The sequence below is a fragment of the Rhinopithecus roxellana genome, chromosome 21 (assembly GCF_007565055.1).
Source record: "Rhinopithecus roxellana isolate Shanxi Qingling chromosome 21, ASM756505v1, whole genome shotgun sequence".
NCBI classification, from domain to species: Eukaryota; Metazoa; Chordata; class Mammalia; order Primates; family Cercopithecidae; genus Rhinopithecus; species Rhinopithecus roxellana.
In genome coordinates, this window is record NC_044569.1 from 47977589 (window position 1) to 48002087 (window position 24499).

Sequence of the window (24499 nt, forward strand, 5' to 3'; positions counted from 1 at the left end):
GTGTGGGTTTTGGGGTGGACATGTGTTTTCAGTTCTCAGGTATATATTGAAAAGCAGCTTTGAGAGGAAACATATAAGATGCAGGAGATCTCATTTTCATCATTCTTTCTGTGATTGTTTCTAGTTCCCACTAGTGGCTGACTTGTTTCATGATGACAAGGACCCTGTTCCTGCCACCACCTCTGGGAAGGGGTCGTCTTCGAAGATCAGCATCCGTTCTGCCAGACCCCCCATGAAAGCCTCCAACAAGGAGCACAAGAAAACCGTTGGCCACCAGGTCAGCCCCAGACCAAGAGCTCTGGGCCCAGGCGCACTTTGCAGGGCTGGCCTCTCTGTAGATGAAGGATGGCGGCGGGTGAGAGGGAGGCCATCACAGCGGCCTTGACGTCAGTAGCCTCAGCCACCCAGCTCAATCTTGTGTCCTTAGAAGAAAGAAACTCCAAAGCCTTCACCACAGGGAACTAACAGAGGGAGGAGGGAAGGGGCCGACCGTAGCTTCCATAAGTATGTTAACACCTGTGGTGGGGCTGTGCCGCAGGGCCACAGACACCCAGTGTGGGAGACAGGAGGGCCTGGAATGTATAGGTTAGAGAGGAGGCTTAAGGAAGCTGTGGATCAGGAGACCAAAAGCAACTTCTCCTGCTGTGGGGTCTCTGTGGCTGTTCTGCCCAATATGTCTCTGGAGAGAAGAGAATGCTTGCCAAGTCCCTGGCAGCCACCACCTAACATTTATTCCTATGAATTTGCCATTCTAGACATTTAGTGTAACAGATTATTTCCAGGATGCCTGGGCATCGGGTGTCAGGGCCCCAGGCCCTCAGGTTTAGGAATAGCAGGCTTCCAGTGCACAGTGAGCAAATCTCTCATACAGTATTTGCCCACCTTTCATCTTATTTGATCCATAGCACAGGGAGTTAAGCACATTAGGAGACAGTCTCTCCCCCGTGTAATTTGAGGAACCCTTAAATAGGAAGGACTTGATTTTGGTCACAGCCAAGATAGCAGCATCAGAGCTGGAATCTTACCCCAGGTCTCTGAAATTTCTCCCATCCTTCTGGATTAATAATATAATAGTAACAATAACTACCACCACCCATATATGAGTTTTTCTTTCTCATACATCCACAACTTGTTAAAAATAACCAAGCACTGGCTTTTGTCTCTCTAGTTCCGTACCTCCCTGCATCTGCTCATGGAGACCCTGAATGCCACGACCCCTCACTACGTCCGCTGCATCAAGCCCAATGATGAGAAGCTCCCCTTTCAGTAAGTGCCTGCTGGGCATTAGCCTGTCCAGCCCAGCCTTAGAGGTTCAGGTGGAACAGGGTGGGCCAGGCCTTGCCTGGGGATCTGTGGCCTTCAGCATGATGACTAACTGGACTTACACTCCCCAGACAGCTTACATGCAGCAGACAGGCTGACAGACACTTGCTGAGTGCCACCTGTCTGCTGTCCAGGAGGTCTCAAGAGAAAAAATGGAGTTCCCCAATCCCATGCAGCTTACAGTGGTGGTCAGGAATGTGCATACTTGAATCAAATAGAGAATGTTAAATGTAGCCATGAGTACATCTCACAGCAAATGTTAAATTCAGACTTGGAAAGGTTGCTGGAGTGGTCAGGAAAGGCTTTTCTTGTGTCGAAGAATCAAGACTTCATATTATGTGTCGAACAACAGAACATGAACATGGTGCTGTTTCTCACATTACCCTCTGCTGCTGAGCTTCCAGAATTATCCACATTTGCTCCCCTTTTCCTCACTCCTCAACCTACTCTGATCCAACTTTTGCTTCTACCTTGACCTTGAAACTTTGTTCCAGTTCTGTCCATGCTCCTGTGGCTGACCTCACCCTAATCTGTAGAACTCTTAATGATCTTTGTACATCTTGGTTTCTACTAAATTCCAGACAAGTGTTTGTGCAAGGCTACTACAGCTTCATTATCCACCTTGCCTTCAGCATGTCTGAGACCACACTCTTCATCTCCTGCCACCCCCCAAGAATGGTTCCTCTTTCATTGGTCTCTGTTGTAGTAAGAGGCATAACATTTCCTGATATCTCCTCTACCCACCAGGCCTCATCTCCCAGACTAGAAGCCTGAGAGTCTCTCTAACTTGCTGTGCAGGGGGAGTCCCTGTGATGATGGGTATGTGCTGTCATCTGCCTTATCCAGCGTGTCATCTGCCTTATCCGCTTGTCACATGTGGCTATTGAGTGCTTGAAACATGCCTAGTGGGAGTGAAGAACTGAATTCTGAATTTTATTTCATTTTAATTAATTTTGGATACCCAGAGGTGCTAGTGGCCACCATATAGCATGGTTTAACCCTTGATTCTTCCATCTCCTTCACTTCCCAGTCTAACAGATGTCAAAGTCCCATGAAGTCTCCCTGCAAGTTCTTCACCCTGGTCTCCCTTTTCTCTTCCTTATTCAGCTTGTTCCAGATCCTCTTTTCTTGCCTGATATACTACCTTAAACCTTTAAAAAACAGCCTCTTACTCAGCTCTGCAGCCTCTTCTGCTATTACTCTGGGTCTTCACTCATGCTGTTCCCTCTGGCCAGAGGAGATGTATTTTTAAATTTTTTAAGCACCTTATTCCCATCTTTCCTCCTCCATGATTTCTGTTTCGGGCCTAGTATAATTTCTTTCTGTGAAATAACTTACTTTGGCAATTTTGGCTCTCAGACTGAATATCTGAACTGCCTTCTACACTCCTGTCATTTAATAAAGCTTGGCTTCCATTCAGTTGGGCTCTGTGTGGAAAAGGTTAAGGAGACAGAATGTTATCAGTTTTCTTTGCAGTGTGCTGCTTGCTTGCTCTTCCCTTCCTCCAAGTCTCTGAGACATGCTTAGGAATTCCCTCGGGAGGCTCTGTTTACTGGCAGACTCCAGAAGAGGCTGTTAGAAGCGTAGTGTGTGGGAAAGCCTCAGATGCTGTGGGAAGGGCAGAGCAGTGTGCCGGGTCCAGGGGAGAGGAGATGAGGGCTCTATACCAGCTGGGCCAGACCAGCTGTGGCCTTGGGCCCTTCCCTCATCAGAGCGTGGCCCTGCTGTGGGACAGATACTCTGCTGGGTCTCCCCTCTCAAATGAGAGAAGACACTAGGGACTTTCTAGTCCTGAGGTCCCATTTTTCTAAGACTCGCCCTTGCTTTCAGAACCAAAATCTTTCTCCCAATACAAAGAGAAGGGGAGAGGAATACTGACCATGTCATGAAACCTGGATTCTAGTTTGAGCTCACTGCTGATTTGGCCAATTGCAAGCTAGTCTTTTACTCTCTGTGTCTCATTTCCTTACCTGTTAATTCTGATGAGGGCCTGGTGTGGTGACTCATGCCTGTAATGGCAGTGCTTTGAGAGGCCAAGGCAGGAGGATCACTTGAGGCAAGGAGTTTGAGAGTGGCCTGGGCAATATAGCGAGACCCACCCTCTACAAAATATTTTAAAATTAGCTGGGCTTGGTGGTCCATGCCTATAATCCCAGCTACTCCAGAGGCTGAGGCAGGAGAATTGCTTGAGCCCAGGAGTTTGAGGCTGCAGTGAGCTATGATTGTATCACTGCACTCCAGTCTGGGTGACAGAGCAAGACTGTCTCTCAAAATATAAATAAATAAATAAATAAATAAATAAATAAATAAATAAATAAATAAATAAAAATAAATAAATACCCTGATGAAAGAATCTGAATAGGAATTATTCATAAGAGTATAAAAATGTATATGATGACAGTTATTAGTTACATCATCCTAGAAGGAAGTTTCTGTGTCTCTCCATCCATTTCCTGTAATCAGAGTTGCTCAGCCTCAGCAGCATTGACATATTGGGTCAGAGAAGTCTTTGTTGGGGCAAGGGGTGCTATCCTGTGCATCACAGGATGTTGGGAAGCATCCTTGGCCTCTACTCACTAGATGCTATAAGCATCCCACCATTGTGACAGCTAAAAATGTTTTTAGACATTGCCAAACGTTCCCTTGGGAACAAAATTGCTTCCAGTTGAGAACTCTTGTCCCACATTAAATGCTTTGATAGCATGGCCTATACTAAAGTCTTTTCCTTCTGCTTTCTTCATTTAAGAAACATCTATCATACCTCTTACTAGGCACTGGGCTAGAACAGGTGGAATGACAATAAGACATGTCCCCCATGCTTAAGGAATTGTCTGTCACGAGTAACTGGCCATGCCACAGAAGTGGCTGTCAGTGGCTCTGTGAAAGTGCTGACAGGGCAGAGGCAAGAGAGAGATGAAGTATCTAAAGCAGCAGTAGCCTGGGGCAGGTGTCATAACCTGGGAACGCTTAGTGGAGGGCCTGGTCATTGGTTTTCTGAAGGCCAGTCCAGGTCTCAGAGTCTCAGAGTTCTGAGATGTGGCTGTAGGAGGCTGCTGAGCCTGGGGAAGCAGGTAGGGAGCTTGCAGCCCATGGAGAAATCGATTCCATGGTGGGCGATTGTGGAGGTAGGACCCGGTTCTAACACCGTGGGATTCTCTCTTTACATCCAGCAGGCTCCAGGGTCTGCTAATCCTATTGGGAGAGGAAAGCATGAACTTCAGTTTCAGCACTGTGACCTTCTATATCTTTGGTGATTTTTCTATGTTAATTGTCCTTGCTATGGTCCTCCAAGATTTAATAGAAAGAGGGCTGGTTTTCCATTCCCAGTCATCTAATAGTGAATGCAGTGAGGCGGATTGAGAGATGCATTTGACAGTGGATTTTCTTTACTGTTGGGGAGAGGAAGTACAGAAGGCCAGCTGGCCTCACATATCACCTTGGGGTATGTGAACAGGGAAAGATGATGGCAATATCTTCTTTGTATAGTGTCTTTTAGCTTGTTCTAAAAGCATTCTTTTTTTTTTTGGTAACATAGTCATTACAGCCACCACTGCTTTATGGTTGGGCAGATATGTTGAGTTCTCACTGAGTAAATGAGGAAAATGAGGTACAGGGAGACTGTCTTGCCCAAAGTAACACTAGCTGTCAGTGGCAGAGCGGAGGCCACACAGAGTTCTTTGTCCCAGACCACAGGGCAAAGCAGTGTTGCCATCACAGGAGGACAGTACAGGTGTGGGGAAGGGAGGGCATTTGCTGAGCTGGTCATGAAGAGGGAAGAATGTTAAGGCTGAGTTCAAAAACTCTGTGCCAGGTGCCTTCTGGCCACCAGCTTTAGGCACGATGTGTGGGGACTCCAAGAGAAAACCGAGGCCCACAACCCTGCCCTGAAGAACTCATGCTGGGCTGTGGGGGCTGGCGGGACCAGCACTCAGTGAGCCATTGCCTGCCCTTCGACAGGACTGAACTGGGATGCTGGAGGTCAAGAAGCATGATGTGGGGATACCTGAGCAGAAACTGGGAAGGGACAGATGGGGAGGAGGAGCAGTACTTTTAAGGAACAATGGGGTTCTCAATGAGCTTCTGCTCACTTTATTAATACCATGAGGAAACAGTAGGAGGTCCTGGAAGAAGAAGGGACCCCCAGCTGGTTCCATAGCTCACGTGGGACCTAAGGGTCCCAGATGCTCCTGAGCACGCTGCCATCCCCGGTGTGTGCAATGCACTGAACTTGACCTTGTGGTCATGCTGAGCAGAGGAAAGGAGCTGGTGGCTGACCTGGGGAACACGGCTGCTGTGGGCAGGGGCAGAGCACCTGGGGAGGTGGTCTGCAGACCACAGGATGCCTTTTCCAAAGCACAGGGGTGTCTGCTCTGCCTTCATGATGCGGGGCCCAGCTGACAGCTTTAGCAGTGAGAGCCTGTGAGCAGGGGAGCCTGCAGTCCAAAGGCTTCTGATCACTCGCAGTCACGGGCAGCGAGCAGCTGCTAATGACTCTGGTCATTGCCGCCCCTGGTGATGAAGACCCCCTTGGATCCTGGAACTGTGCTTCCTCTTGTGGCAAAGCAACCACAGGGGGCATGGGAACGAGAGGGTGGGCAGACATTGAAGTGCTCAGCACATATTCCCTGCTGTTCTGTAAGACCCGTGCACTAAGGGGGTTGTGCTCTAGTTAAAAAGATGAAGTCTTCTGAAGGAACTGTTTTGTTCAGAGCTGTGTAAATCGTGCTCCATTGTGCCTCACGTACTCAGTACCATGGACTTTTGGAGTTGGAGGAGTCGGGAAGATTTTATGGAGGAGCTGGGTGTGGAAAGAAGGTGGGGCCCAGGAGGGCAGAGGGGAGCAACAAAGCCACAGTGAGCACAGCCTGGAGGGGAGAGCGTAGGTGTCTCATGGGATGAGACCCAGGGCTGATGTGCAATGCAGAGTGTTGCCTGGGGTGAGGTGGCATCTTGCAGTTATCAGTTGCTTGGAAAATGCCCACTGTTTTCCAGTGCCAAGTGCGCACTGAGCCCAGGCGACCACAGGGCACCATCTATCAAGCACCATGTCCCAGAGTAAAAGGAGGAAAAGAAGCATGGCTCTTGGCTCCAGCTGAGCTGCAGGACAGTCAGAAGGAAAGGGAGCATTTGTTCCTCATCCCTTCTCATGAAGTGGGGCAGTAATCTTAGCAAATTAAAAATAGTGATTAATTCTAGGTTGCCTTAATTATTTCTCAATGAAGACTCCCTGCTTACCCTTGAAAACGGTGATGTCTTGCTCTCTGGCTTCTCTTTTTTTCTTATTAGTTTTGTTGTTGTTGTTGTTGTTGTTGTTGTTGTTGTTGTTTTTCTCGAGATGGAGTCTCGCTCTGTCACCCAGGCTGGAGTGCAGTGGCGCCATCTCGGCTCAGTGCAACCTCTGCCCCCTGGGTTCACTCTGTTCTCCTGACTCAGCCTCCCGAGTAGCTGGGACTACAGGCGTCCACCACCACACCTGGCTAATTTTTTAATATTTTTAGTAGAGACGGGGTTTTACCATGTTAGCAAGGATGGTCTCGATCTCCTGACCTCATGGTCCTTCCGCCTCGGCCTCCCAAAGTGCTGGGATTACAGGCGTGAGCCACTATGCCCGGCCCTTCTTATTAGTTTTTATAATTTGTGTTTAACAACCTCAGACAATTGCTCTGGCTTTGTTTGGCATTTTTTTTAAATTATGCTTTATGTTCTAGGGTACATGTGCACAACGTGCTGGGTTGTTACATATGTATACATATATGTGCTGCACCCATTAACTCGTCGTTTACATTAGATATATCTCCTAATGCTATCCCTTCCCGCTCCCCGTAATGCACAACAGGCCCCGGTGTGTGATGTTCCCTTCCTGTGTCCAAGTGTTCTCATTGCTCAATTCCCACCTATGAGTGAAACATGTGGTGTTTGGTTTTCTGTTCTTGCGATAGTTTACTGAGAATGATGGTTTCTAGCTGCATCCATGTCCCTACAAATGACATGAACTCATCCTTTTTTATGGCTGCATAGTATTCCATGGTATATATGTGCCACATTTTCTTAATCCAGTCTGTCACTGGTAGACATTTGGATTGGTTCCAAGTCTTTGCTATTGTGAATAGTGCCGCAGTAAACATACGTGTGAATGTGTCTTTATAGCAGCATGATTTGTAATCCTTTGGGTATATACCCAGTAATGGGATGGCTGAGTCAAATGGTATTTCTAGTACCAGATCCTTGAGGAATTGCCACACTGTCTTCCACAATGGTTGAACCAGTTTACAGTCCCACCAATAGTGTCAAAGTGTTCCTATTTCTCCACATTCCCTCCAGCATCTGTTGTTTCCTGACTATTTAATGATTGCCATTCTAACTGGTGTGAGATGGTATCTCATTGTGGTTTTGATTTGCATTTCTCTGATGGCCAGTGATGATGAGCATTTTTTCATGTGTCTGTTGGCTGTATGAATGTCTTCTTTTGAAAAGTGTCTGTTCATATCCTTTGCCTACATTTTGATGGGGTTGTTTTTTTCTTGTAAATTTGTTTGTGTTCTTTGTAGATTATGATATTAGCCCTTTGTGAGATGAGTAGCTTGCAAAAATTTTCTCCCATTCTGTAGGTTGCCTCTTCACTCTGATGGTAGTTTCTTTTGCTGTGCAGAAGCTCTTTAGTTTAATTAGGTCCCATTTGTCAATTCTGGCTTTTGTTGCCATTGCTTTCAGTGTTTTAGACATGAAGTCCTTGCCCATGCCTATGTCCTGAATGGTATTGACTAGGTTTTCTTCTAGGGTTTTTATGGTTTTAGGTTGAACATTTAAGTCTTTAATCCATCTTGAATTAATTTTTGTATGATGTGTAAGGAAAGGATCCAGTTTCAGCTTTCTACTTATGGCTAGCCAGTTTTCCCAGCACCATTTATTAAATAGAGAATCCTTTCCCCGTTTCTTGTTTTTGTCAGGTTTGTCAAAGATCAGATGGTTGTAGATGTGTGGTATTATTTCTGAAGGCTCTGTTCTGTTCCATTGGTCTATATGTCTGTTTTTTGGTACCAGTACCATGCTGTTTTGGTTACTGTAGCCTTGTAGTATAGTTTGAAGTCAAGTAGCGTGATGCCTCCAGCTTTGTTCTTTTGGCTTAGGGTTGTCTTGGCAATGTGGACTCTTTTTGATTCCATATGAACTTTAAAGTACTTTTTTCAGTTCTGTGAAGAAAGTCATTGGTAGCTTAATGGGGATGGCATTGAATCTATAAATTACCTTGGGCAGTATGGCCATTTTCATGAAATTGATTATTCTGATCCATGAGCATGGAATGTTCTTCCATTTGTTTGTGTCCTCTTTGATTTCACTGAGCAGTGGTTTGTAGTTCTCCTTGAAGAGGTCCTTCACATCCCTTGTAAGTTGGATTCCTAGGTATTTTATTCTCTTTGAAGCAATTGTGAATGGGAGTGCACTCATGATTTGGCTATCCATTTGTCTGTTGTTAGTGTATAAGAATGCTTGTGATTTTTGCAGATCAATTTTGTATCCTGAGACTTTGCTGAAGTTGCTTATCAGCTTAAGGAGATTTTGGGCTGAGATGACGGGGTTTTCTAGATATACAATCATGTCATCTGCAAACAGGGACTATTTGACTTCCTCTCCTCCTAATTAAATACACTTTATTTCTTTCTCTTGCCTGATTGCCCTGGCCAGAACTTCCGACACTATATTGAATAGGAGTGGTGAGAGAGGGCATCCCTGTCTTATGCCCGTTTTCCAGGGGGATGCTTCCAGTTTTTGCCCATTCAGGATGATACTGGCTGTGGGTTTGTCATAAATAGCTCTTATTATTTTGAGATACATTCCATCAATACCAAATTTATTGAGAGTTTTTAGCATGAAGGGCTGTTGAATTTTGTTAAAGGCCTTTTCTGCATCTATTAAGATAATCATGTGGTTTTTGTCTTTGGTTCTGTTTATATGCTGGATTACGTTTATTGATTTGCATATATTGAACCAGCCTTGCATCCCAGGGATGAAGCCCACTTGATCATGGTGGATAAGCTTTTTGATGTGCTGCTGAATTGGTTTGCCAGTATTTTATTGAGGATTTTTGCATCAATGTTCATCAGGGATATTGGTCTAAAATTCTCTTTTGTGTGTGTGTTTCTCTGCCAGGCCTTGGTATCAGGATGATGCTGGCCTCATAAAATGAGTTAGGGAGGATTCCATCTTTTTCTATTGATTGGAATTGTTTCCAAAGGAATGGTACCAGCTCCTCCTTGTGCCTCTGATATAATTCAGCTGTGAATCCGTCTGGTCCTGGACTTTTTTTGGTTGGTAGGCTATTAATTATTGCCTCAATTTCAGAGCCTGTTATTGGTCTATTCAGGGATTCAGCTTCTTCCTTGTTTAGTCTTGGGAGTGTGTATATGTCCAGGAAATTATCCATTTCTTCTAGGTTTTCTAGTTTATTTGCATAGAGGTGTTTATAGTATTCTCTGATGGTAGTTTGTATTTCTTTGGGGTCAGTGGTGATATTCCCTTTATCATTTTTTATTGTGACTATTTGATTCTTCTCTCTTTTCTTCTTTATTAGTTTTGCTAGCAGTCTATCAATTTTGTTGATCTTTTCAAAAAACCAGCTCTTGGATTCATTGATTGATTGAAGGGTTTTTTTGTGTCTCTATCTCCTTCAGTTCTGCTCCAGTCTTAGTTGTTTCTTGCCTTCTGCTAGCTTTTGAATGTGTTTGCTCTTTCTTCTCTAGTTCTTTTAATTGTGATGTTAGGGTGTCCATTTTAGATATTTCCTGCTTTCTCTTGTGGGCATTTAGTGCTATAAATTTCCCTCTACACACTGCTTTAGATGTGTCCCAGAGATTCTGGTATGTTGTATCTTTGTTCTCAATGGTTTCAAAAAACATCTTTATTTCTGCCTTCATTTCGTTATGTACCCAGGAGTCATTCAGGAGCAGGTTGTTCAGTTTCCATGTAGTTGAGCGGTTTTGATTGAGCTTCTTAATCCTGAGTGCTAATTTGATTGCACTGTGATCTGAGAGACAGTTTGTTATAATGTCCATTCTTTTACATTTGCTGAAGAGTGCTTTACTTCCAACTATGTGGTCAATTTTGGAATAAGTGCGATGTGGTGCTGAGAAGAATGTATATTCTGTTGATTTTGGGTGGAGAGTTCTGTAGATGTCTATTAGGTCTGCTTGGTGCAGAGCTGAGTTCAATTCATCAGTATCCTGGTTAACTTTCTGTCTTATTGATCTGTCTAATGTTGACAGTGGGGTGTTAAAGTCTCCCATTATTATTGTGTGGGAGTCTAAGTCTCTTTGTAAGTCTCTAAGGACTTGCTTTACGAATCTCGGTGCTCCTATATTAGATGCATATATATTTAGGATAGTTAGCTCTTATTGTTGAATTGATCTCTTTACCATTATGTAATGGCCTTCTTTGTCTCTTTTGATCTTTGTTGGCTTAAAGTCTGTTTTATCAGAGACTAGGATTGTAACCCTTGCCTTTTTTTTTTCCCCCCCCCATTTGCTTGGTAGATCTTCCTCCATCCCTTTATTTTGAGCCTGTGTGTGTCTCTGCTTGTGAGATGGGTCTCCTGAATACAGCAAACTGATGGGTCTTGACTCTATCCAATTTGCCAGTCTGTGTCTTTTAATTGAAGCATTTAGCCCATTGACATTTGAGGTTAATATTGTTATGTGTGAACTTGATCCTGTCCTTATGATGTTAGCTGGTTATTTTGCTCATTAGTTGATGCAGTTTCTTCCTAGCCTCGATGGTCTTTACATTTTGGCATGTTTTTGCAGTGGATGGTACCTGTTGTTCCTTTCCATGTTTAGTGCTTCCTTCAGGAGCTCTTGTAGGGCAGGCCTGGTGGTGACAAAATCTCTCAGCATTTGCTTGTCTGTAAAGGATTTTATTTCTCCTTCAGTTATGAAACTTAGTTTGGCTGGATATGAAATTCTGGGTTGAAAATTCTTTTCTTTAGTGCTATAAATTTGAATGTTGAATATTGGTCCCCACTCTCTTCTGGCTTGTAGAGTTTCTGCCAAGAGATCTGCTGTTAGTCTGATGGGCTCCCTTTGTGGGTAACCCGACCTTTCTCTCTGGCTGTCCTTAACATTTTTTCCGTCATTTCAACTTTGATGAGTCTGACAATTGTGTGTCTTAGAGTTGCTCTTCTCAAGGAGTATCTTTGTGACGTTCTCTGTATTTCCTGAATTTGAATGTTGGCCTGCCTTGCTAGGTTGGGGAAGTTCTCCTGGATAATATCCTGCAGAGTGTTTTCCAACTTGGTTCCTTTCTCCCCATCACTTTCAGGTACACCAATCAGATGTAGATTTGGTCTTTTCGCATAATCCCATATTTCTTGGAGGCTTTGTTCATTTCTTTTTACTCTTTTTTCTCTACACTCCTCACTTCATTTCATTCATTTGATCTTCAATCACTGATACCCTTTCTTCTAGTTGATCAAGTCAGTTACTAAAGCTTGTGCATTTGTCACGTAGTTCTCATGTCATGGTTTTCAGCTCTGTCAGATCATTTAAGGACTTCCCTACCTTGGTTGTTTTAGTTAGCCATTCGTCAAATCTTTTTTCATGGTTTTTAGCTTCTTTGTGATGGGTTTGAACTTCCTCCTTTAGCTTGGAGAAGTTTGATCGTCTGAAGTCTTCTCTCAACTTGTCAAAGTCATTCTCCATCCAGCTTTGTTCCATTGCTGGCGAGGAGCTGCGTTCTTTTGGAGGGGGAGAGGCGCTCTGGTTTTTAGAATTTTCAGCTTTTCTGCACTGCTTTTTCCCCATCTTTGTGGTTTTATCTACCTTTGGTCTTTGTTGATGGTGATGTACAGTTGGGGTTTTGGTGTGGGTGTCCTGTCTGTTTGTTAGTTTTCCTTCTAACAGTCAGGACTCTCAGCTGTAGGTCTGTTGGAGTTTGTTGGAGGTCCGCTCCAGACCCTGTTTGCCTGGGTGTCAGCAGCAGAGGCTGCAGACGAGTGAATAATGCTGAACAGCAAATGTTGCTGCCTGATCATTCCTCTAGAAGCTTCGTCTCAGAGGGGTACCTGCTGTGTGAGGTGTGAGGTGTCAGTCTGCCCCTAGTGGGGGAGGTCTCCCAGTTAGGCTACTCAGGGGTCAGGGACCCACTTGAGCAGGCAGTCTGTCTGTTCTCAGATCTCAAACTCCATGCTGGGAGAACCACTGTTCTCTTCAAAGCTATCAGACAGGGTCGTTTAAATCTGCAGAGGTTTCTGCTGCCTTTTGTTTGGCTTTGCCCTGTCCCCAGAGGTGGAGTCTACAGAGGCAGGCAGGCCTCCTTGAGTTGCCATGAGCTCCACCCAGTTCAAGTTTCCCTGCTGCTTTGTTTACCTTCTCAAGTCTCAGCAATGGTGGGCGTCCCTCCCCCAGCCTTGCTGCCGCCTTGCAGTTAGATCTCAGACTGCTGTGCTAGCAATGAGGGAGGCTCTGTGGGCGTGGGACCCTCCAAGCCAGGCATGGGATATAATCTCCTGGTGTGCCGTTTGCTAAGACCCTTGGTAAAGCACAGTGTTAGGGTGGGAGTGACCCAATTTTCCAGGTGTTGTGTGTCATGGTTTCCCTAGGCTAGGAAAGGGAATTCCCTTCCCCCTTGCGCTTCCTGGGTGAGGTGATGCGTCGCCCTGCTTCGGCTCTCACTTAGTGGGCTGCACCCACCGTCCTGCACCCACTGTCCGACACATCCCAGTGAGATGAACCCGGTACCTCAGTTGGAAATGCAGAAATCACCTGTCTTCTGTGTCACTCACGCTGGGAACTGGAGGCTGGAGCTGTTCCTATTCGGCCATCTTGGAACCTCCCTCTCTTTTGGCATTTTCACCACGTTTGTTATGTACTGTCTAGTATAAACTTTCCTCTTCAAGCAGGGATGCTCAGAAAGCTCACACAGCAACTGGCTTTTATTCTACAGTGCCATACTCAATGTATGTTTGAAAACATACTGGATTTTGAGTGCTAGGCTTAGCTTTGTAGGACATGTGAGTGGTTGAAAATGGTGCACATATCTCTGAAGATTGGAAAGTAATCTGTAATAATGTAAATGAAGTTCATCTACATGATTCTTAACTGAATAGCTGTTGTGATTATAGCTAACAACATATACAACGTGTGTGCCCTTTGCAGTGCTAGGCACTGTTCCACCTGCTTTCAGGGATCATTACATATAAGCTTCACACTAACCTGATAAAATAGGTACTGCTGTTTCCCCCCATTATATAGATGAGGGTACTGAGGCCCAAGGGGACATGAAGTGACTTGCCCCAAAGTAGACACCCAGCTGGTAAGTGACCATGTCATGATTCAAACCCAGATCTGCCTAGCCTAAAACTCATCCTTTTAATGCTTAAGCCAAATAATGGTGCTAAGCGTATATGCTTGGGACAGTGAGTGAAGATGCTTGTCCATGTGGATAAAAACAATAAGAGTAGGCTCTGGAGAGGAGCAGCAATGATGAGTCTTGCAGGGTGGGGAGGATTCACGTGGGCAAAGAAGAAGGATAGCCCAGATGATAATAAGAATGTGCACAAAAACCTTAGGCACAGAACAGAAGATGCTGAGATGGCTCAGGTGCCTGCACATTGGTGTCTTTTAGTCTATGCCTCACCCCTGACTTTAGCTCAAGAGTGCCTGATGAGCTGTAACTCAGTGGCATCAGGTACCTCATGTGCTGCAGGAAAATATTCTTTTTTATTTCTTTTTTTGTAAATGTGGCGATTCATCTCTTGTCTTGCTTTTTTTTTTTAATTTGGCAGCTTTGACCCAAAGAGAGCAGTGCAGCAACTCAGAGCCTGCGGGGTGTTGGAGACGATTCGAATCAGTGCAGCTGGCTACCCATCCAGGTAACTAACGTGTCCGCCACCTGCCTTCTGGGACTGCCCTAGAGCAGCCAGAGTTTGGTTCCCCAGGGAGCCCTCTTGTGTACCGTCATCCAGAAACAGATCCTTCAAAACTGGTTCTCAAACACTGAGGCCCAAGCGGGATGCTGATGGATCCTTCAAAACGGTTCTCAAACACTGAGGCCCAAGCAGGATGCTGATGGAAATGAGACTCTCAGATGAGCCTGAAAAATTGGGAAGATTAGCAGTCATGTCAGCTTGGCTGCTTTTCTCTAAAGTCCTTTTCAGATTTCAGATTTTTGGCATTGGTCTAAGTGATAAGCTAGCTAGAGTTGCAAAGAGGATTTCCCCTTCTCTCAACTCCCACCTTGTCCCCTTTACCATTCCCCCACCCTTTGTCACAGTGGGAAAGTATACATGTTTACCATCTTAACCACTTTTCAGATTTTTTCAGTAGGTTTTTTTGGGGGGAACAAGTGGTGTTTGGTTACATGAATAAGTTCTTTAGTGGTGATTTCTGAGATTTTGGTGCACCCATCACCCAAGCAATGTGCACTGTACCCAGTGTGTAGTCTTTTATCCCTCACCACCGCCCTCCTTTCCCCCAAGTCCCCAAAGTCCATTACATCATTCTTATGCCTTTGCATCCTCATAGCTTAGCTGCCACTTATGAGTGAGAATGTACAATGTTTTGTTTTCCATTCCTGAGTTACTTGACTTAGAATAGTGGTCTCTAACTCCATCCAGGTTGCTGTGAATGCCATTATTTTGTTCCTTTTTATAGTTGAGTAGTATTTCATATATACATACCACATTTTCTTTACCCACTCATTAACTGGGCATGTGGGCTGGTTCCATATTTTTGCAATTGCAAATTCTGCCACTATAAACATGCATGTGCAAGTGTCTTTTTCGTATAATGACTTCTTTTCCTCTGAGTAGATACCCAGTTGTGGGAATGCAGTGGCGTGATCTGGGCTCACTGCAACCTTTGCCTCTGGTGTTCAAGTGATTCTCCTGCCTCAGCCTCCTGTGTAGCTGGGACTACAAGTGCACACCACCATATCCAGCTAATTTTTGTATTTTTAGTAGAGATGGAGTTTCACCATGTTGGCCAGGCTAGCCTCAAACTCCTGACCTCAGGTGATCCATCTGCCTCGGCTTCCCAAAGTGCTGGGATTACAGGCGTGAGCCATCATGCCTGACCCAAATGGTAGATGTACTTTTAGTTCTTTAAGGAATATCCACACTGTTTTCCATAGCAGTGGTTCTAGTTTACATTTCCACCAGCAGTGTAAAAACATTCCCTTTTCATGACATCCATGCCAACATCTATTTTTTGATCTTTTAGTTATGGCCATTCTTGCAGGAGTAAGGTAGTGTCCCATTGTGGTTTGGATTTGCATTTCCCTGATAATTAGTGATGTCGAGCATTTGTTCACAGTGTTTGTTGGTCATTTGCATATCTTCTTTTGGGAATTGTTTTCTCATGTCCTTAGCCCACTTTTTGATGGGATTGTTTTTTTCTTGCTACTTTAAGTTCCTCGTAGATTCTGGACATTAGTCCTTTGTTGGATGTATAGATTTCAAAATTTTCTCCCACTCTGTGGGTTGTCTGTTTACTCTGGTGATTATTTCTTTTGCTGTGCAGAAGTTTTTTAGTTTGAGTCCCATCTATTTATCTTCATTTTCATTGTGTTTGCTTTTGGGTTCTTGGTCATGAAGTCGTTGCCTAAGCCAGTGTCTAGAAGGGTTTTCCCAGTGTTACCTTCTAGAGTTTTTATGGTTTGGGGTCTTAGATTTAAGTCTTTGATCCATCTCGAGTTGATTTTTCTATAGGGTAAGAGGTGAGGATCCGATTTCATTCTTCTGCATGTGGCTAGCCGGTTATCCCAGCACCGTTTACTGAATAGAGTGTCCTTTCCCACTTTTTGTTCTTGCTCTGTCAAAGATCAGTTGACTGTCAGTATTTGGCCTTATTTCTGGGTTCTCCATTCTGTTCCATTGGTCTGTACACCTGTTTTTATACCGATACCATGCTGTTTTGGTGACTATGGCCTTACAGTACAGTTTGAAGTTGGGTAATGTATTGCCTCCAGATTTGGGGGGTTTTTTGTTTGGTTGGTTGGTTGGTTTTTTTGTTTGTTTGTTTTGCTAATCTTGCTTTGGTGATGCAGGCTCTTTTTTGGTTCCATATAAATTTTAGGATTTTTTTTTTTGTTCTGTGAAGAAATATGGTAGTATTTTGATGGGAATTGCATTGAATTTGTAGATTGCTTTTGGCAGTGTGATCATTTTCACAATATTGATTCTACCTGTCCATGAGTGTGCGGTGTGTTTCCATTTGTTTGTGTCATCTATGATTTCTTTCAGCAATGTTTTGTTTTTTTCCTTGTAGAGGTCTTTCACCTCCTTGGTTACCATCTTAGCCACTTTTAAGTGTACGGTTTAGTGGTATTAAGTACATTCCTTTTTTTATGCTACCATCACCATCATCCATCTCTAGAATTCTTTTCATCTTGCAAAACTGAAACTGTGGAATTAACAATATTTCCCTGTTCTCTCTGCCCCAGTCCCTAGCAGCCACCTTTCTACTTTCTGTAAATCTGGTGATTCCAGGAAACTCATATAAATGGAATAATACAGTATTTGTCCTTTTGTGAGTGGCTTATTTCAGTTAGTATACCTTCGAGCTTCATCCATGTTAAAGAGTGTGTCAGAACTTTCTTCCTTATTAACGCTGAGTAATATTCCATTGTATGGATGTATCCCATTTCGCATACCCATTCATTCCTCAATAGACTCCTGTAACTTTTAAATATAGAATGAAATCTGTGGTGGGAAAATAAAATTTCTTTCAGTTAAAAAATAACTATCATGCTCTGATTTGCCTTGCGGATAAGCTACTGAACCAGTCCAGAGCTTGTTGGAGCTATGCCAACACTGGATCCCCTCTGGACACTTCCCTGAAATAAGGGTGAAGGGTGGCTGGTGACCCCACTAGCTCTTGTGAAATCACACTTTCTACCAGCGTCATATAGACCAAACATCCGCCATTAATCGGAGCTGAGCTGAACAGCGTAGCAGCCCAGAGCCTGTCCCACTGGGACCCTCTGTCCTAACAACTTGCTCATATCAGAAGGTGGAAGGAACCAGAAGTGGGAATAAAAGGATGTGATATGGGCCTCCCCTCCTCCCTGTCTTCTCTCCACCTGGCACTCTCCCACTATAGTAGAGGAACCATTTCATATGCAGTGGTTAATTACCCATAAACAACTTAACCACAAACAATTCCTAAATGTTTGGCCTGAGAAGGAAGCTGCTGATGGAATTAGGAATTTACATTTGACCTGGAAAGTACAAGAGCTGTCAGTAATCTGCAACACCTGGGCAGTTCTTCAAAACCCAGCGGGTCCCAGCATTGTTCATGATGAACTGCTCTAGCTAGGTTGAAGGCTGTTATTTTCTTTTCAACCACATCTGTCCCTGCTTAGAAAAAAGGACAGAGAGTGTCCTAGGGCTGTCTCTCATTTTTTGACCTTAGGGTCTGAACACAAATAGCTAACAACTCTGTTAATGAAGTGGGCCAAGCTTGTCAACTTAGATGAAGGCCTGGCGCTCCTTTTCCCAGTCTGCCCTGCAGTCTCCTACATCAGCCTTTTGATCGAGGGGATGGGGCTCAGGCAATGGGTGTAGTAGTTCAGTTTTGAGTTCAAACCACTAGTCTGATGAATTACACTGCTTTTCAGTGCCTGCTTACAAGCCCAGGGTTCAGATCAGACATATCTTCATCCAGTTTAAGAACTAGAAAAGGACCTTAGGGAGCTGCGGAGCTACTTGTTTTCAAACTGTCTTCCACAGGCAGCTGGCTGCACTCCTGCTCCTGGCTCTCGTATCTGCCAGGCTTCCAGGAGAGGACATACCTACAGAAAACATTTCCTTATCCACTGTTTCTCAGAACTGTGCGCTGCAACCCATTTATGGTTTAGGATATCAATTCAATGGGTTGTATCAATGAAAAGAGTCGAACTATAGAATATTTGAAGATATTTCTTCTGAGCCAAATATGAGTGACCAATAGTCCATGACACAGCCCTCAGGAGATCCTGAGAACATGTGTCCAAGGTGGTCAGGCCACAGCTTGGTTTGATACATTTTAGAGAGGCATAAAACATCACTCAACACATGTAAGATATACAATGGTTTGGTTCAGGCAAGTGGGACAACCGGAAGGTCTTCCAGGTCACAGGCATATTCAAAGATTTTCTGATTGGCAATTGGTTGGGATATTATCAATAGAAAGGACTGTCTAGGTTATGATAAAAGGTGGCGGATACCAAGGTTTTATCATGCAGCTGAACTCCCCAGGTATCAGGCTTCAGAGAGAATAGATTATAAACATTTCTTATCAGATTTAGAGTCTGCTCTATCAGTAATTCCAAAGGGAGGAGGGTATAATGAGGCATGCCCAGCTCCCCATTCCCAGCATGGCCTGAACTAGTGTTTCAGGTTATCTTTGGAATGCCTGCAGCTGCGAGAAGGGATCCATTCAGATAGTTGGGAGCTTTAGAATTTTATTTTTGTTTTACAGTTGTGACCAATATACTGTTTTTGGTTTTTTCAGGAAATAACTTGGGGTAGAAAATGGGAGAGAGCAATTTGGGGAGGAAAGGACATTGTGACATGGTCATATTTCAGTGTTATCTATAGGGATGGGTGCATCAGGATGTAAAGCGCGTGTTTACAAGTGAGACACAGACAAGAAAGTGAACTGCTCAAGATTACCAACCTGGTTGGTGGTTGAGCTAGGCCTATACCTGCCGTGTCTCTGCCCCAAGCTATGTTGTTGCTGCTGCCAAGCATCCTATTGCTCGTGTGCAGGGAGTGTTACCATCCCAGCAAAGGTTTATCAGAGGAGAAAGGGGTAAAGCGAGATCCTAAGAGACTGCCCTCTGGGGCTGGCTCCAAACCTGAGACTCAGTGCAAAACTATTCCCTCGTCTTTCTAGCTTGTGGGAGTTCAGACTGCAGAGCTGTGGCCTGTCAGAGAGCTGAAAGAGCCTGATAGTTGAATTCTTGGACTTTGGAGTCAGGCCTGGATTCAAATGTTGACTCCCACACTTCTTGGCTGGGTGACCTTAGAGAAGTAAATTAATCTCAATGAGCCTGGGTTTCCTTATCCTTAAAGAGAATGATCATACTCACTTGGTACGTTGTTGTAGGGAATTAGATAATGTATCTAGAGCTCTCAGCCAGCACTGGACACTTGAGCATTTAATAAGATATTTATTACTCATTGGGATATGAGCAAGAAGCTATCTTCCTATGGGTGTAACTATCTGGATAGAATGTGTCTGTCTCAGCACTCTATGGTAGTGTTTTTGTGAAATCCCAACATGTGTGGCCACCTCAAAAGAGCACTCTGAAATTCCCAGATCTCTCCAAGCAATTAGAAAGCTCAGTTTAAAAAACATGTAAAGAAGTCTGTCAAAACAGACTGGAGCTGAATGTCCCATGTTAAACTGTTGAGGATCACTGTACGAGAAACTTAGGGATCACATGGTCCTCACAACCATCCTGTGCTGTACAGAGCAGAGTCTGGAGGCGAGCAGAGAGACCCAAGGAGCTCGTGGAGGACTTGTCAGCTAGGAGCGGTGAACATTAGGACCATGTCAAGCAGGGGAGAGGAAACAAGGGAAGCATGTGACAATGAAGTATTCTAAGCCAGGTGGAAGCTCGGGGACCCCTCTAGTATACAAGGGGCCACAGATTTCACAAAGAACTTTTTAACAGAATGAATTGTTCAATAATAGGACAAGAGTCGGCACAGGATGTTGCTTCAAGGGTTTCTCCTTGGAGAACGTTAGGGAGGAGCTAGAAGTCCATGGATCTGATGTGGTTAACCATAGACCATGCTCAGGCAGAGGTCTATACACATCTCTGCCACCTCTGATTCACCGGCTGAGCTAGCTTGAAGCCTTGCTGTGTGAAATCAGAGTGACGGTGTGTGTTGTCCACACTCCTACTGGTCTTGCTGTCTCCCTGCGAAATGGTCGGTTTTAGAGGGGGAAGCCAGTGGGGAGAGGGTGTTGCTTCTAGGGGCTCACGTGGGCTCTGTGTAGAATGAGAACAGTTTCTGGCCTTTGTGGTGTCCGTTTCTCCTGGGAATCTTTCTCTTCCATGTCTCATCCTGCACTGAGCATCTAGCCCTGTGCTGCTTCCTGGGAGGGATTGAAAGATGCAAGTCATGGGCCCTGCCCAGCAGGAGCTCACAGCAGGGAGGTGATATGAGATTGAAACAGAACAACATATATATAACCAGATGCAAAGTTGTAGTGCAAGTGCAGAAGGAGCTGCAGCTTCACTGAGGAGGTGAGACTTGAGCTGGGCCTTGAAAGGTGAAGAAACTGTCTGCCAGGGAGCAGCATGATGCCTGAGGCTAGGAGCCACAGTAAGTTACAGAGGGTGTCTCTGGCCGCTCACTGCCCCATTCCTACTGCTTATTCCTCTAGTTGTAGCACGCTGGGAGACCAGGTGTGATTTTTGCCTCATCCAGGCAGCGTCATTTTTAGCAGCTAAAAGAATGCATTTCCCCAAAGTCTTTAGACCCATATGGAAAATGGATTCTCCTACTGTTCATTCTACCTCACTGCAAATCAGAGCTGCCAACAGAGTCAAAATGCCCACAACCCCTGGACTTTTAAGGGGCAGCTGATAGCTGTCTTTTACTGCTATTCTAATTGTTTCAGACTTTTTTCTAGCAGATACTTACAAGTGCATCTGTACCATTTCTTTTTGTAATTACAGGTATTGTGGAAATTGTAGGGAAGGAAGGAATGACGGTATTTCTGGTATCACAGGAACCGTTCTCTAATTCTGTAAATTATATGTGTGGACTTAGATCCAGAATGCTGCCATATCCTCCTGGCATTTGCCATCTTAGCAGGTTTTGCTAAAGGGTCAAAGAGAGGATTCCCTCCCCAAACTGCTATTTGAAATGTTAACTTTTGGAAAGAAGCATTGTGGTTTTGTGTCACTTTTGTTAGTACTGTATTGAGTTGCAGTCGAATCATCCTTACCATTTAATCTAGAGCCTAATCCTTTTCCTCTCACCACAACCAAGCCATAGCACGTAGGATGGCATTTACTTTGAGGATGAGTGGTGAGAAGGTGGGAAGCTATTACACCTGTAATATTTTGACTCAGCACCATTGCTTAATCTTCTCCATCCGCCAACCATGGTAACCGTTTGGAGTGACGTCTCTGATTAAAATAATAATACTACCTAACTGCTTAATCCAGGAGATTGGTGTGTGTCTACTGTATCTGGGGATAGAGCAAGTGAGGTTTAGTAGATATTATGTGCCCAGTAAGGTGTTAGCTACTGAAGGAAATATATAAGTGTAATGTGTGCTAGCTTCAATGTGGAGTTGAGCGGTTATTTTATTGATCTGACTTTAGGAGACCTTCATGGGACCAGAGGGACCTGAGTTGGGTGCTGGATAAATGGATAAATTGGGAGTTTTCTACAAAAAATTCAGCTCTTTGGCTGCTAAAAACTCAACACAGCAAAGTGATTCAGCTTACATTAGCTTGTCAAGTAACTATACAACTTTGCACAGCTGTTTCCAAAAGAAACTTCAATGGCCTTCTTTGATTGAGGGAATTACAATTTATGCCATCTCCAACATTCCTTGTGAGGAAGCAGCCAAAGTGAGGGAGATGGCAAAGGAAAAGAAAAGGCGTCATCCCAGTACTGCAGAAGCCTGTGATGAATTATCCACAGGGCTGCTCTGCAAGAGCCCAAGCAGAGGGCTTTTTAGGCAGAGTTCCTGCATCCAGCCTACTGATGTCCTGGAAGAGGAATTCTCACCCCCCTTCCCCAAATTAATACATGCCATTTGCCACCAAAATCCACCAAGCCAGAGAGCAGGAATGCAGCATTGCAGGACAGCAGTGGCTGCTGGGTGTTCCCTCAGCCTGCCCTCGGGCTTCCCTATCCCTGTCTATTTTTATCCTCCCTGAGAATTATGGCTCTCTGTGAGTCTGATTTAAAATGAAAATGTATCACTCAATTTGAAATGCTGTGCAGTGGCTAAGAAATATGTCCATTGTTATGCACATAAAGCACTGTGATAAATGCACTGCCCAGGAACAGAGGCTCATCCACCCGTCACCCAGCTCCTGGATCTCGTGCCTGTGCAGTCATCTGTCTCCCTCTCCAGAGAGTCAGCAGCTTTGTGTCCTGGAGAAATTGTGAAGCAAATACTGCTTACCCCGAAAAGTGTCTGTGTGGCGGGGGGACTACTTGAATGTATGATGTTTATATTAAAAAAAAAAAAAAACAAAAAAAAAAACCTCTGCATGAACTTGAGTTCTCCTTCACACCATCCCACCTTTACTTCATAAAAGTGGTGCTTTCTGAAAAGACTTGCACTTCTTCCTCAACTTCCTTCCCCCCAACCCCCTAAAGAGTAAATAGCATAAGATTGGAGAACTAGAGGGAAGCTTTAGAAGTGGCTTGCTTCCTCTCCCTATTTAATCACGGTTGAATTTAAAACCAATGCAGTTACTTCCCTTGCTATTAAACATCCCACAGAGGAAGAATAATACAGAACTGATTTTGGAATGATATGAGTCATTATCTCAGGATCTCACAGCCTTTGGGTCTGGCTCTTTTGCCTGAGATCTGTCTTCGTTCCTTTGGACTGGAGTCTGACCCGGGAATTCTCACGCAGGGCTACGCGTCAGTCATGAGGACATGCTCAGCAGCCTCAGAAGCTGGGTGGCCTCAGACCTGTTAAGTCAGAGCCTGAGACTGAGCCCTGGACATCTGCATTTTGACAAGGTTTCCCAGGTGATTTAAAAATGCATCCTGCCTTAAAGTCATTACCCTGGAAGCATGTGTTGGCCCCTGGGTCAACTATAAGCTACTTTGTCACATCCAGGCAGTGTTAGGATGGATAGGGTTTTCCTATTTGTGTCTCAGCTCCAGCTCGGAGCCAGTGGGGAGGAATTGTTTCCTTCTCTCTGCAACAAGGTTCTGCAGGCTTCAGTTCTAGGGCCACTAAGGGGGCTGGGCCTGTGTTCCCCTAGGAGGCCCAGGACATAGTTGGGGGATAAAGGAAAAGGCAAATATGGAGTGTTTCTGATGGTGTGAGTGCTGGGTGAGCATCTGACAACCTTTGCACTAGGAACCCCTCCATGAGTTTCAGAGCTGAAATAATGACAAATCGTATGTATTACTTTACAAAGGCCACCCACAGACCTCTTATGTTGTCATTATGTTATCTTTTCAAAATTTAGATATAATTATCTATAAAATTCACCCTTTTAAAGTACGCAATTTCAGTTATTTTCATTATATACAGAGTTACACAACCATCACCACTGTCTAATTTTAGAGTGTATTTATCACCCCAAAAGGAAACCCTGTGCCCATTAATAGTCCCCGCTCCCAGCCCTTGGCAAGCACTAACCTGCTTTCTATTTCTTTCTTTTTTTTTTTTTTTTTTTGAGACGGAGTCTCACTCTGTCGCCCGGGCTGGAGTGCAGTGGCCGGATCTCAGCTCACTGCAAGCTCCGCCTCCCGGGTTTACGCCATTCTCCTGCCTCAGCCTCCCGAGTAGCTGGGACTACAGGCGCCCTGCCACCTCGCCCGGCTAGTTTTTTTTTTGTATTTTTTAGTAGAGACGGGGTTTCACCATGTTAGCCAGGATGGTCTCGATCTTCTGACCTCGTGATCCGCCCGTCTCGGCCTCCCAAAGCGCTGGGATTACAGGCTTGAGCCACCGCGCCCGGCCTCTATTTCTATAGATTTGCCCAGTTCGGATTTTTCATATAATTGGAATCATATAATATGTGTCCTTTCATGTCTGGCTCTTTTCACTCAGGGATGTTTTCAAGATGTATCCATGCACAGCATCCATCAGTAGTTTATTCCTTTATATTGCTGAATATTATTTCATTGGATAGACGCAGCACATTTTATATTATCCATTCATCAGTGGATGGATGTTTGGTTGTTTCTACTTTTGGGGAAGAATGCTGCTATGAACACTTGTGTACCTGTTTTTGTGTAGACACGTTTTTTCTCTTGAGGAGGGTATACCTTGGAGTGGAATTGTTGTGTCATATGGTAACACTCTCCTCTTCTGAGGACCTTCCATACTGTTTTCCACAGTGGCTGTACCATTTTGCATTCTTACCAGCAGTATACATGAGGGTACCATCTATGCATTCTCACCAACATTTGTTCTTGTCTGTCTTTTTTGTTACAGCCTTTCTGGTGGGTGTGAAGAGATACCTTGTGATTTTG

At 44.5% G+C, this 24499-nt stretch overlaps 1 protein-coding gene across 3 annotated transcripts in view; it reads left to right on the forward strand.

Moving 5' to 3' along the window:
• Nucleotides 1-24499, forward strand: part of MYO5B (myosin VB) — a 387050-nt gene that overhangs the window by 262791 nt on the left and 99760 nt on the right. For all 3 annotated transcript variants that reach the window (XM_030925854.1, XM_030925855.1, XM_030925856.1), the window contains exons 15-17: nt 125-277; nt 1169-1266; nt 14099-14185. In XM_030925854.1, the coding sequence (XP_030781714.1) occupies nt 125-277; nt 1169-1266; nt 14099-14185 (338 nt within the window). The remainder of the gene's footprint in view (nt 1-124; nt 278-1168; nt 1267-14098; nt 14186-24499) is intronic.